Source organism: Propithecus coquereli, unplaced genomic scaffold (assembly GCF_000956105.1).
Source record: "Propithecus coquereli isolate 6110/MARCELLA unplaced genomic scaffold, Pcoq_1.0 Scaffold9, whole genome shotgun sequence".
Lineage (NCBI taxonomy): Eukaryota > Metazoa > Chordata > Mammalia > Primates > Indriidae > Propithecus > Propithecus coquereli.
This window is the reverse complement of record NW_012155284.1, coordinates 18,937,770-18,952,646: the sequence shown is the minus strand read 5'-3', so window position 1 is coordinate 18,952,646 and position 14,877 is coordinate 18,937,770. Positions and strand designations below refer to the sequence as shown.

Below are 14,877 nucleotides of genomic sequence, written 5' to 3'. Positions count from 1 at the left end.
CTCCCCCCTCCCAGCTGACTGAATGGACCTCCTCTTGGCCAAGGGGCTACCCTAAAACTGAGTTTCTGGTCATGAGAAAGGAGGTTAGACATGCCTCACCATGCCCCCTCCCTTCTTGGAGATATCCTTTGTAACTTATTAACAAGACCTAAGGCTATGCAAGACAAACGTGCAGGTCCTCAATTTACATAACAAATCACTTCAGTCTGGGGATAAATCTGGTGGTTTGTCTCTGATTATCAGACTTCCTTATCCTAACTTAAAACATTCTGAGCCTTTAAACAAAGCTTCATTTCTTTAACCGATTACAAATCAAAGAGTCTTTAAACCCACCTGTAACCTGTAAGCCCCACTTTGAGATGTCCCGCCTTTTCAGGCCAAACCAATGTATTCCTTCCATGTATTGATTTATGACTTTACGTATAATTCCTGTCTCCCTGAAATGTATGAAACCAAACTGTAACCTAACCACAGCGAGTTCACTTGTTCATGTCTTCTTGGGTGTGGCTCTGGGCCATGGTCCTCAAATTCGGCTCAGAATGAACCCCTTTAAATTATTTTGCAGAGTTTGGCTTCTTTTTCATTGACATCCTCCAAGCTTTCCTTTGGTTTCAGAGAATAAGCAAGAAATCTTTTCAATGGCCTACAAGACCTTTTGTGATTTGCCACCTCTCTCAATTACCTCTCATTCTTATTTCCTAATATTCTCCCTTTCCACTTACTCTGATGTAGTACAGATTTCCTTGCTATCCCTTGAACATGGCAGGCTTGTTCTCGCCTCGGGACTTATGTGCTTGTACCTTCTCCCTGGAATGCTCTTCTCTCAGGTACCCACATGGCTTGCTCTCTTATGTCCTTTCAGTCTTTGCTCAGAGAGGCCTTTTCTGAGCACACTATTTAAAACAAAAACTCTTCGTATTCTCTATACCGTCCCTGCATTTTCTACATATCCCTTATCACCTAACATACTATACCAATTTTTTTTTAGATATTTTTTATTTTCTGTCCCCCTCCACACACACCCTAATTAAAATGAAAGCTCCATGAGAAAGGATTTTTGACTTTAAAAAAAATCCCTGCCAGTTTAAAGTAGTACTTGGCAAATAATAATAATACATTTTTGTTGAATAATTAAAGGATACACTATAGATGAACATACTGTGCCAAAGGAACACTAAAGAGAAAACTCCTGGTTCCAACTGATTCTGGCAGGGAAAAAATTTCTGGAGAAACGCACTCCTCCTCTTCCAGGACTAGGAGCTGATGTAGTTGCTGAGAGCATGAGCCAACGGTGACTTCTTAGTCCTCAGCTGGTCCATCAACATCATTTGACACAGTTGATTACTGTCTTCTTGAAATGCTATCTTCACTTAACTTCCAGGACACCATGCTTGCTTGGCTCTTCTCCATTTTCTGGAAATTCTTTCTCAGGCTCTTCAGTAATTTCCCCCTCAGCCCCCAACCCCTAAATGTTGGAGTGCCCCGAGGTTCAGTCCTTGGTCTTCTTTTTTCATCTATCTATACTTATTCCTTGGGTGATCTGAGTAAGACAAGGCTTAAATGCCATCTATATAGTTATGACTCTCGAATGTGTATCTTCAGCCTGTTATCTCTTTTTCTGAACTCCAGACCTGTATATCTAGTTGCCTACTGGGCCTCTTGCCTTGGATGTAAAATTTGTATTTCAAACTTAAATGTCCAAACAGGACCTCTGATGTTTCCCCCTCCCCTGTAGTCTTCTTCATCTCACTTACTGGCAACACTATTCTTTTGGTTGCTCAGGCTAAAAACCTTGGTGTCATCCTTGACAATTCTCTTCCTCTCTGCCAACTCTGCCCTCAAAATATATCTAAAACCTCTTCTCACCACCTCATTGCCACCGTCTTAGTACTGCCACCATCATGTCTTGCTTGGATTATTTCAGTAGCCTCCTAACTGGTTTCTTTGATTCTGTTTGTTCTGCCTGACTTAGTCCCATCGGGCTGCTATAACAAAATATACTTAACTGGGTAGCTAATAAACAACAGAAATTTACTTCTTACCGTTCTGGAAGCTGAGAAGTCAAAGATCAAGGTGCTGTCAGATTTGGTGTCTGGTGAGGGCTGGCTGTTTGGTTCATAGATGGCACCTTCTTGTTGTGTTCTCACATGATGGAAGGGGGCAAGGCAGCTCTCTGGGGTTCTGCACCCACAACTTAATCATCTCCTAAAGGCCCTCCCTCCTAATACATTGGTGATTGGGTTTCAACATATGGATTTAGTGGGGGACACAAATATTCAGACTATAGCTTTCCCCTTCAGCCAATCCCCACACTGACATCAAAGTGATCTTGTTCATTCCTAAGTCAAATTATGCTTCTCCTCTCCTCAAAACTTTCCAGTGGCTTCTCATCTCTCCTACAGATAGCTTCAAGGTCCTTCTTGACATAATCTCTTGCCATTATCTCCCTAATTATCCTTCTCCATTTGGCTTTCTTGCTGATCCTTGGACATGCCACTGTGCTTCTGTCTCAGAGCCTTTGCATTTGATATTCCCTTTGTCTGGAATGTTCTTTTCCCAGAGATCCGCATAGGTAGGTCCCTCACTTCCTTCAGGTCATTACTTAAAATTCACCTTTTTCAATAAGGCTTTTCTGGGATGTTCTACCTAAAATTTTAATGCTTTTCCCTTCCCCTACTTCCCATTACTTTTCTCTCCTTTGCACTTTTCAATAATATATCTTATTTCATATTTATTTATTGTCTTTTTCCTCTACTTCAGTATGAGGCCCTGTACTGTCATTTTTTAAAGACTACATCCTTCCTATTACACATCCATCTCTGCAGGCACAACTTTAAAGGCATGCTAATAACATCCACTCTCAACGGAAATGTTTGAGCATAGGCAAGGATTTGTTCTGTTTTATTCACTGGCACTTAGTCGGTGCTCAACCTGTGAATGAATAAACCAGTGGACTAATTTGAGCTGGTAAAACTGTTTCCTTAGTGAGTAAAAATCTTTCCAATCTCAGGATTTATTGGATTTACAAGAGTTGTTTAGGCTATGAAAATGTTTTGAATTGCTTGTCAACATCTAAAATACAATTTCACATAAAATTGCGGATTTTATTTCTCTTCAATAATTAGCATTTCTAGCCACAATAGGCCCACCTTCCCACATGGCATAAGTTAGCTGGAGCTGAGTAGTCATATATCATAGACTGTTGGTTGTTCCACAGTATGTCTTCTTGTGAATAGTAATAGAACTTCCAGTTTTTGGCTGAGCACACGGGCACCTGGAATACAGACCCAGCTTCCTTGACAGTTAAGTGTGACCAGGAGCTCTGGCCAATAGGATGTCAGTGAAAGGGGTGTACGAAACCTCTGGGAAGTTCCCAAAGGGAGGGCGCATGCCTTCTTCTTCCCTATTCTCTTTATTGTTGGATAGAATGTGGATATAATGGCTAGAGCAATCATCTTGTACCACAAGGAGGAAACAGAGAGAGTGCAAGAGCAATTAAGAAAGAGCGTAGGCTCTGATGATCATGGAACCAGCATACCAGCTGAGGACTGCCTTCCTGGATTTTATTGAAAGAAATTTATTTATATTTTATTTAAGCTATGTTGTTTTGAGATAAACCTAATCCTAATTCATAAAAGCCATTGCCCTTGGGCAGGTGTTCTCAGGTTTATCATAATTCCTACCACCACCTAATACCTCCCTAACATTGACAAGAGCTGCCATTTATCATCACATCACACTACTGTTTTTCTCTTCATTATAAATGAAAAAATTAAACTGGCACAGCCATGTGTTTCCAAAGAAGAAGAGAATATGTCCTTGTGGAAGTAGAGACTGTTCTTAACATGAATAATACTGCACAACTATTAATGCACACTGTACTAAGTGTACATAATATAAGAAGTTATTAGGAAACAAACCACAGTAAGAAGTATGACGAGAATAGCAAATACATGTAATGACAAACTTAATGAGCTGAAAACAAGGATTTTTTCATGCAAATACATTAAATGATAATGGTATAAAATATATTAAGTGAAAAAACATTCTTGGCATGAAAACCTTGTGCCAATGATGGGTTTACAAAAAGGTTGATTGCAGCAGAAATTGTGTCCTGAACAGAAACTAGTATTTGCAAATAGAAGTTTATCAAGAACAGTATTTCTTAGCATGATGAGGCTGGGGTGAAGGGACTTAAAAGTACAAAGTTGTGTGAAAAGGTTAAATTATTTGTAGGTTTTTAAATTTTTCAGCCAATAGGAGTATGGATATAAAACATAAAAATACTACCCAATAAGCTTGTGGTATCTGAAGGGTTTAAGTATTTGAATAACTTCTGAACATTTTGACAGTGATAAGCACATCAGGAAATTATTTTTGTGTGTTGAGTGAAGTGATAATAAACAGGACTGCAGGAGACACTCTAGCAAGTCAGTACTAACACTGGACTTGTTTTACAAAATGTAAACCCATGGTGGCAGTTTGCACAAGTCATATGACATGTTTGTTTCATAATTCAATGGGAGTCACGTTTAACTGAAAAAAAGAAAACATGTTATGAATGTAGTAATTCATACTATGAAATGGATATGCTACCATGGTATGAACCACATGAGACATGTCCTTGCTTTCTTTATTTGATGAATTGTATGCACAACAGCTGTGGTGTGAAACTGAAGAGTTTTTTTTTTGGATGCTTGTGAGAAATTGGTTTGTGTTATCTAAAGCAAGTGTTAGCTGAACTAATTAGTGACAATTTAGTCAAAGATTGTGCCTTTGGTTGATAGTATATACACTCTATTTTTCTGCAAGTGTGTTCATAACTAGTTATACAAATTGATCATTTTATTCATTTAATTTCTAGCCAAATTGTGTCTTTGGGAAACTCAGCCAAGAAAAATCTGGCCTACTTTCATATGCAGAAGCCATTTTCCAGAAATTTAAGTGATGATTACCCCTTGTGGAGCTAAGAATTGAATTCCAAAATAGTTACTTGATTTTGAAATTTATAAAAATGAACAAACTTGAATCAGTTTGCATTTTCTCAACTAATACTGATAGTGATAAGAGCTCAAAAATGAAAGTTAGTACAGTATGCTGAATTGTAGTTTTGAAAACTAACCTTGAACTGAATTCTATAAGTCAGATAGATATTTTCAATGTACAAAAAAATAATTGAGCCAAGAATCTGTTTTAGAAAAAACATTATCTGTGAAAAACTTTTACATTATTTATTTGAATAAAATTAATAATGCTCCCCAAAAGGACAGAAGAAAATAGTTCCATTTCTTTCATTTAAGATAAAAAAATAATGAATTATAAGCAAAATATAATAATCAAAATACCTATTTTTAATTGCGTATTTAAATTTTATATCAAAACATTTAATCTTTAATATAATGTATTTATTATATTATGTGCTTGTACCACAGTACAATAAAGGATATAATTCTTACATTTGATTCTTGCTACCACTACTTCTTCATTCATTTACCATGTTCTCCTCCCCTTTGTGAGCATTTGATATCGTGAGCCCTCATCTTACCTTTCCTGTATTCCTACTGGGTACAAAGATAATAAATAACCCAAAATATATAACATTTCCAGAAATATTTGTCACTTTTCCATAATGGAGGAAAAGAAGAGAAGAAATCCCAGAGTCAAAGGCAATGAAGAGATTCAGTCCAACCATATATATTACCAGGTGGCAATGGACTAGAAGTACAGAAGACCTCATAAAAAAGTCTGAACTCAAGATTTCATAAAGTTCCCTTACTTTTGTTTAGCTATTGAGATTTACAATACAAGTCTCCCAATATAACCTATTTACAGGGGAAAATTAATAAACCCCTCAGAACCCACTAGACAGATTCAGGGAGGTTCTATGTTGGGTGTATTGGCCAACAGCAACCTTGAGAATAGGACTGTGCCATTTTGAGAAAAGAAAAACTACAAGATTAATGTAATATCCAGCTTATCAACTAATATTTAATAACACTTAAACAACTCATATACAGTAAATTATAAAAATAACAAGAACTTTATCATTCATGAATTATGAGTAGAGTTATTGTTTTGTAGTTAAGTGCTTGGTAATGGTGTTTTTCACTGATTACTTCAGTAAGTATATTTTTGGTATCAACTGTTTGCCAAGCAGTGTTCCAGGAGCTAGAGATAGAGCAATAAACAAAAAAGGCAAAATCTCTGATTTCCTGGAGTATATATTCTAGATGGGAGAGAAAGACAAAATAAATAAGCATATCATGTACTGGAGGAGGTGAATTTTGACAAGAGCTCAGAGTCCAATAATCTTGAGATTTTTAAGTAACAAGAATTCTGTTAGCTAAGTGATTATTATATCTCAGAACTTTATTTCACTTATTCTTACAGCTCTGTAAAGGGTATTTTATTTCCCTTCTACAAATGAAGCAATTAGCTCAGGAGGTTAAGTAACTTGCAAAATCAAATAGCTAATCAGTGGTGACTCCGTAATAATTCAGATGGAAACTTTAAAAGTTTAGTTCAGGCAAAACTCCATGTTCATTCTATTAGAATTTGAATGCTCATTCATTATAAGACAATTCATGAAACTTTTATAATGACAATCCACCCTTACCTCCAATGAACTTTAATTGATCTTGAATATAAACCTTTAGTTATTTATGCACGTCACATACTAAATAGCATTTTAAAATGCTTTCTAGGCCGGGCGTGGTGGCTCACGCCTGTAATCCTAGCACTCTGGGAGGCCGAGGCGGGCGGATCGTTCTGAGCTCAGGAGTTCGAGACCAGCCTGAGCAAGAGCGAGACCCCGTCTCTACCAAAAAATGGAAAGAAATTAATTGGACAGCTAAAAATATATGTAGAAAAAAAATTAGCCAGGCTTGGTGGCGCATGCCTGTGGTCCCAGCTATTCGGGAGGCTGAGACAGTAGGATTGCTTGAGCCCAGGAGTTTGAGGTTGCTGTGAGCTAGGCTGACGCCACGGCACTTGCCCCAGGCAAGAGAGTGAGACTCTGTCTCAAAAAAAAAAAAAAAAAAAAAAAAATGCTTTCTAAATATTACAATTTGTGATTCTGGAGCAGGAATGAACTTTAATAATTTTCTATTCCAGTTTTCTGTCCCCTTCCTTAATTTTTAACTAGGGAAAAAAAGAAGGTAAAAGATATTATCCAAATTCATGTTTACTTGGTAGTAAAATTAAGACTCAGGTCTTTTGATTTCCAGTCCATTGTTTATTATTTATTTCTTCATGCAACCATTAAAATTTAAAAAATAATCTTACCATTCTTTAATGTCTATGATGATCATCACTGAATTGTTTTTAATAACTTCTTCCCATAGTACTTACTGAAACTCTGATAGAATTTTGCATATATAACATATATAAGAAAACAATAGTACAATAAAAACAGTTAATATTATAACTCTTATCCTCAAAGACTTATTAGGAATGTTATTTCCATATTTTAGCACAACTCTGAACAGCATATTTATTTAGAAAATATACAAATTCACACAACAGTGAATGATGCCATCACAAAGGGTGAAGAGAAGCTGGAGAGTTAAGTGTCTGAGCCATATGGAAGTAGCAGCTCTCCTGCTCCTGCTGGTATTTGCACAGGGTATTAACAGATCCCAATTTAGTGCAGTTGCTAACCCTTGCCACAAAGGATAAAATAAACAAAAGAGAAGTGGCTCCTGCTAGTCACCTGAGCCAATCCTTCCTTGCCTTAAAGAGTTGACCACCAATGCCAAAAAAACAAAGTTACTGGCCAGGCCTAGGGCTACCTGGCTAGAAGTTCTGCAAAACCTTATGCAATAACCATAACCATCAACAAACTAACAAAGCAAAAAAACATGAGGAGCTTGAAGAACTTAGTCTTAAACATTTACTTAATTGTGTTTTTAGAGACAGAATAACTAATCAGGTTAGGACTGTGACACAATTTCTTTCCAAGTCTCAGGAAAGCATGAACTAGAGAAGCAGTATCAATCCATTAGTACGAAGTTTACGAGTACCTTCATGAGGAGTGGTTAGTCAAGAGGATATAGGGTATTTGTAGAAACCTACACACAGAGAACTATGAAAGGTCACGATGCAGTTGTTTGTCTCATTATTCCCCCTTGTTTTGAAATTGTAATTGCCTAATTCAAAAAGAAAAAACAGAAAAAAACTAGATGGCAGCAAAGAATTATGCCTCCTGTATCTAAGGATGTTGCTGACAGAGCCAGTAAGATAGATAAACTTGTATTATAATGAATGACTTGTAATCATTCTAAGCACCAAGGTTTATTACAGTGATTCTAGGTAGCACAGGACTTCACATATTCTTTGCAAAGAAGAAAAGCCATATTCATGATCAAACCTTGTTAGATTCGTCCCCTGAATTTAATACCTTTCCAGAATTAAAACACAAGAACCAACTCTATCCTGAGAGCTAGATTTAACTTTCAGATGTCTAGAACCTTCATCACAATACAAAGTAATTCTTTTCTGTAATTAGCTTTCTCTGCTATACTTTCTGAAAGACAAAAATCCCAAATGTGCCAGCCTTTTTGCCATTCCATTTCTAGCATAGTTTAACTGATGTTAAGTTTAGTGCTTTAATGATACTCTAGAGTTTTTAAGTTCAGGCTCAATAATTCGTACCTGGGCTGGGCACCGTGGTTCAAGCCTATAATCCCAGCAGTTTAGGAGGATTAGGCAGGAGAATCACTTGAGGCCAGGAGTTTGACACCAGCCCAGACAACACAGGGAGACCCCGTTTCTATGAAAAAAATTAAAAAATCAGCTGGGTATGGTAGCATGCATTTATAAGCCTAGCTATTTGGGAGGCTGATGCAGGAGGATTGCTTGAGCCCAGGAGTTTGAGGTTACACTTAGCTATGATCACACCACTGCACTCCAGGAAGAAAAACAATTACCTGAATGTGGAAAAAAATTAAGTTAAAGGAAAGGAAATTTACCAATTTGTTTATAAAAATTAATAATTTATAGAAATGTCTTTAGCTTTTTAAATCTTCAGTAGTTGTATCATTTTTATAGAAATAACCAAGTATTGGCCGGGCACAGTGGCTCATGCCTGTAATCCTAGCACTTTGGGAGGCCCAGGCGGGAGGATCACTTGAGGTCAGGAGTTTGAGACCAGCCTGAGCAAGAGTGAGACCCCGTCTCTACTAAAAATAGAAAAAATTAGCCAAATGTAGTGGCACGTGCCTGTAGTCCCAGCTACTTGGGAGGCTGAGGCAGAAGGATTGCTTGAGCCCAGGAGTTGGAGGTTGCTGTGAGCTGGGCTGACGCCTTGGCACTCTAGCTCAGGCGACAGAGCGAGACTCTGTCTCAAAAAAAAAAAAAGAAAGAAAGAAATAACCAAGTATTAGTGTATTACTGATCAGTAATATTTCTGAAATAGAACTATGTAGCTTTTATTTTAATACCTAATTTGAAATTTTCCTTTCTATTGTGAGAGTGATTTTTTCCTTGAAAAATAACTGGGATCAGTTTGTTGATGTAAATCTTTTCTATCATCGTCTCATTAAGATTTTAAATAATAAAGCTAATAGTTTTTTGTTTTCTAGTGTCTCAACTAATAGTGGGCTCTACATACCTACGTATCCCTTATTGAATAATTTTCATTTTGAAGTTGTCTGTTATTACAATTGGTATAGTTTAAGGGTTAATTTTCAGAGCTTTCTTGAAAGGTTTTTAAAGATCTAGTTTAAATTGGGCTTTTTAGCATAAACTGTAAACAAAGAATGCTTCAGTTAAAGGGATGACTTTTTTCTTAATAAGGTGTTTCCTTAATCAATTGTAAAGTAAAGGCTTGGTAGCAAGTATAAAAGAGAGGCCAAGCCAAACTGTGATGCTATTTTTAGGCTTCTGGTTAAGCACAGGTTTAGGGCTATGTCAATAAAATATGTGTATTTATTATTTCTACACATTTTTAAAAACTGAGCATTTCATAGGGGTTCCATGAATGATTTTAGTTAAAACTAGAATCGAGTTGAAGTGAAATAAACAATTGGCATAGATGTTCCTTTGAAATATGGCAGGATACAAGTACTTTATGTGATGAAAAGACACACATTATTAGGCAAAACAGCATGGAAGGAAAATATGTCAAATGTAGAAAGCATTGGAGAGAAGCTATAGATGATCACTGCCTTCATAAAAGGCTCATTAATATACCCTGTGAATAGGCTTGACAAATATCAACTGAATAAACAATTTTTAAAAAAGTTTCAAATGGAAGCCTCTAATGACCTCCCATATTTCTCTGATATATTTCTGCAAGTGTTAAAAAAAATGAGGGTATAGTGTGCGGAGGGGAATAAAACAATAATTTAGAAGTCTCCCCTGATAATCAATCAGGTTTGAATTAGTAACCTTAAAGATCAAACATAATATTGCAAAGTACAGAGCAGAAACCACAGAACAAGTACTTATTGAGCATCTACTACATGCCAGGCACTAAAAAAAGACTCTGAAGGACAGATCAGGGTAGACTTTACATGTAATTATTAGATGATCCAAAGAAGAATAAAAAAAGACAAAGCAGAAGCAACAATTGGACAAATCTTAGAAGAAAATATCCCTGAGCTGAGAAAAGGTTTGGGGCTTCAGAGTGAAAGACCTCACGAGTAGTGATGGGATAAAAAACAAAAGATATCAGATATCTTCATAAAATTAAGAAACTATAAGGATAAAGAGAGAAAAAAACTTCACAGTTTACAAACTTCCAGCTATAAAGAATGAATTCCCTACAGTGGGGAAAAAAATTAAACTGGCTTTGGAATTCTCATTTGTAATACCAGGAGCTAGAAAAAGTGGACACAATATACAGAACAATGAAAGAAAAGGACCAGAACCCAACTATCTTATACCCAGCAAAACTATAATTTCCTTTTACCAGAGGAAAAGATGATATTCAATAACTAAGTGACACCACCCAAATACACCACCTCAAGAAAATAAAGTGCAGTTCATAATCTTTAGTACTATATATGTGGCCCTCAATAGGAGACTGGCTGAAAAAATTTGGGATATATTCACAAGATGGAGTATTTTGCAGTTAAAAAAAGAATGACTTTGTTACAACAGAAGACTCAGAAGGATTTATGTGAGCTGTACATGGAAAAAAATCAAGATAGAACTGTGTATATCCCATTTTTGCAAAATAAAAATACATCCCCATAAATTCTACATAGATCTATGTAGGATTGTAATATGAAAGAATACATACTGGGTTAATAACTTGGATTGTAGCAGCAGGGGTAAGGGATGGGGAATGAGGGGCTAATGTGGGAAGAGAGGAGCTTCTATGATAACAACGGCATACCAAACATCCTATTATGTAAAACTACATGTGTCATAAAGAGATGCATGGGAGAAAAGCTACCAAAATGTTAGTGGTGATTATCTTATGGTATTATGATTTCAAGTGACTGTTACTTTCTTTTTTAGGTTTTTATGTTGTTCGAATTATTTACAATAAGCATATATATTTATATAACTAGCAAGAAGCAAAACAGTTATTTGCAGTTTGGAAGAAGACTTCCTTTTTCTTAAAATTAACAAAAAATAATTTCCAATTTTAATAGCTTTCTCAAAGATCAAATGCATCCTCACCAGAGGGGGAAAAAGTGAGAGTAGGATGGTCTGGGCTTAAGAAAATCAATTATTCAAAACTATGAAACCACTAGAAGAAAACATAGGGAACAAGCTCTATGACATTGGTCTGGGCAATGGTTTTTTGGATATGACATAAAAAGCACAGGCAACAAAAGCAAATATAGACAAATGGAATAACATCAACCTAAAAAGCTTATGTACAGCAAAGGAAACAATTAACAGGGTGAAGAGACAATCTACAGGAGAAAATATTTACAAACTATAGATCTGACAACGGATTAACAGCCAAAATATATAAGGAACTCAACTCAATAGCAAGAAAACAACACAATTAAAAAATGGGACAAAAGGACCTGAATAGACATTTCTCAAAAGAAGACATACAAATGGCCAGCAGGCATATGAAAAAATGTTCACCATCACTAATCATCAGGTAAATGCAAGCTAAAATCACAGTGAAATATCACCTCACAATGTTAGAATGGCTATTATCAATAAGACAAAAGATAACAAGTGCTGGTGAGGATGTAGAGAAAAGAGAACCCTCCAACATTGTTGGTGGGAATGTAAATTAATTCAGCCATTATGGAAAACTGTATGGAGGTTCCTCAAAAAATTACAAATAGAACTATCATATTAATCAGCAAACCCACTACTGGGCTTATATCCAAAGGACATGAAATCAGTATGCTGAAGAGATATCTGCACTCCCATGTTCATTTCAGCCTTATTCACAATAGCCAAGAAATGGAATCAACCTAAGTGTCCATCAATGGATGAATGGATAAAGAAAATGTGGTAGCTATACATAATGAAATACTATACAGCCATAAAAAGGAAACCCTGTCATTCATAACAACATGGGTGGACCTGAAGGATATGATGTTAAGTGAAATAAGCCAGGCACAGAAAGATAAATACCACATGATCTAACTCATATGTGGAATCTAAAAAAGTTGATTTCGTAGATGTAGAGAATAGAATGGTGGTTATCTGGGGCAAAAGTGGTTTGTGGGGCTTGGAGGGCAGTTGGGAGACATTGGTCAAAGGATACAAAATTTCAGTTAAATAGGAGGAATAAGTTCAAGAGATCTATCATACAATATGGTAACTATAGTTAATATATTGTATTCTTGAAATATGCTAAGAGAATGGATATAAAATGTTCTTACTACAAAAATGATGACTGTGTGAGGTAATGATATGTTAATTAGCTAGGTATAGTCAGTCTATAATGTATATTTGCTTCAAAACAATATGCTGTACACAGTAAAAACATATAACTTTATCTGTCAATTGAAAAAAAATCAATTGTAAAAGCAAGTCTATGGAAAATATTTAGCCAGAAAGGTCTGATATGAGGCCTAACTGTTATACATTTAAAAACTCAACAACTGTATACTTGGTATTCAAGTTCACAAAAACCTCTTTTACTAGTTTCCTGCTAGTAAGAATCAGGAGGAAAGGGAGTATCAAGATTAGCTTCATGCTAATCATTTGTGGGTTGACATAAAAGGAGATAATAAAATAGAAATTTTATGACAACATTTTATGTTTAAGCCAGATTCCCTGCCAGGACATTTCTGTTTGGATGAATGAAGCAGGATTTGGTCATATCTTAATGAGTTTCATAGAAAGGGAGTTCAAGCATGAGTATAAGCTGCCCTCTGACACTCAAATAAAGTAAACATGGGATTTTTGCCAACTTAAAAGCCTTCTGTGGCGTACTTTTTGGATTGTGGGAGAAACTGAGTCCAAAAATATTTAACATAAAGCTAGACAACGGTCAACTAAATGAAATCATTGTAAAATGTGAACACACAAATAAGAAAGTATAGAATAATTTTGACCATACCTTTCCAACTACTATTTTTGATGTAATCGTCCTCAGTAAAATCATTCTTGAAGGTGGAAATGAGCAGGCTGATGGTACAGCCAGTATGAGAAAGTCAATGCTGATAACCTCTACTTGCTGATCCTATGATCAGCTGCACATCTTACTGCATCTTTTAGTTCACAGAATCTGCTGAAGGTCCCAACTGAGGCACAGTGGCTTGTGTCCTTGTACTGTAACAACAGGGGTTGCCTTAGGCCACAAGTGGGATTAAGGAGACATGTTTTGATAAACTATATAGAAATGTTTTAGGATTTTATGCAAATATTAACCTCGTTTTAAAACATGGGGGGAAATTATCCAAATTCAGTTATCGGCAATTGACAAGACAGTTAAAAAAAAGCCCACACACTCCTATTTAAACAGTTCTATGTAAAAAGTTTCATCAGCAGAGACACAAAGGTACTAAAGGTCGACAATCATCCTTCCTCATCACTGCTGCTCCAGGCATCTTCAAAGGCTGGATTTAACTGTGATTTGGTTGTAGCCTAAAAAGAGAAAAAGAAAAAGGAAGATTCTATTTTTCTACTTCATAATTTTAGGTTCATAGTATAGTTAGGAAATATATCAGATGAGTAGCAATTACATTATTTTGAAAGAAACTGCATAATTGTTAATTTCAAAACAAAAATAATGTAACAAATACCTCTTTTACAATATAAGATAACTTCATTTTAAACAGACATACTAGACTTTATCCAAATAACCAGTTTCCGTCAAAGTATCAATAGTCACTTCACAAATACATACATATATATACCATATGCTGCTGTTGCTCAAGGTATTCCTGCAACTCTTTGGAATTACCTGGAAAAGGTGGTACACTGACATCCATAGGGCTAAGACTGGACTCCAGGTATACAGTCTGACTTAACAGTCTAAAATATTAATGCTGGCAACCCAATGTTGGATGTAATTGACTTTTATAAGTAACCAAATAACCAAATATGGGGAATAAGGTGTTCATCAAGCTGGGTAATACCATTTTAAGTCCAAAAAGTAATTGTGAGTTGTAAGTAGTGAGGTTTATTTACTTATTTTTATATAGTTGGTAAAGTAGTTTAGTAACACATGCAAAATATGTCAGAAATGGTAACATATTTGTATTTAGCACATACGTTTACCTCAGAGATTTTTCTGAAGGATAACATGCATTTAGATGATGGTTACTTAAAACAACAACAAAATATCACAGTATTCTTACTTTAGAGGCACATCTAATAAAGGTAATCAGCAATTATTTGGAGTTTCAAATAAATTCACTTCTTTGGAAAAACTTCTGAATGGGAACCTTCTTATTCTCTGTCAAATGACTAAAAGGGCTTTAAGATGGTCTCATTTTTAAAGTA

At 35.8% G+C, this 14,877-nt stretch overlaps 1 protein-coding gene across 2 annotated transcripts in view; it reads right to left on the bottom strand.

Annotated features, from left to right (window-relative positions):
* Positions 1-13,150: 13,150 nt before the first annotated feature.
* The window catches only part of ERCC8 (excision repair cross-complementation group 8), a 55,120-nt gene continuing 53,393 nt past the window's right edge, over positions 13,151-14,877 (bottom strand). For both annotated transcript variants that reach the window (XM_012664533.1, XM_012664534.1), the window contains one exon: positions 13,151-14,016. In XM_012664533.1, coding sequence (XP_012519987.1) covers positions 13,948-14,016 — 69 coding nt within the window. In that variant the 3' untranslated portion in view covers positions 13,151-13,947. The remainder of the gene's footprint in view (positions 14,017-14,877) is intronic.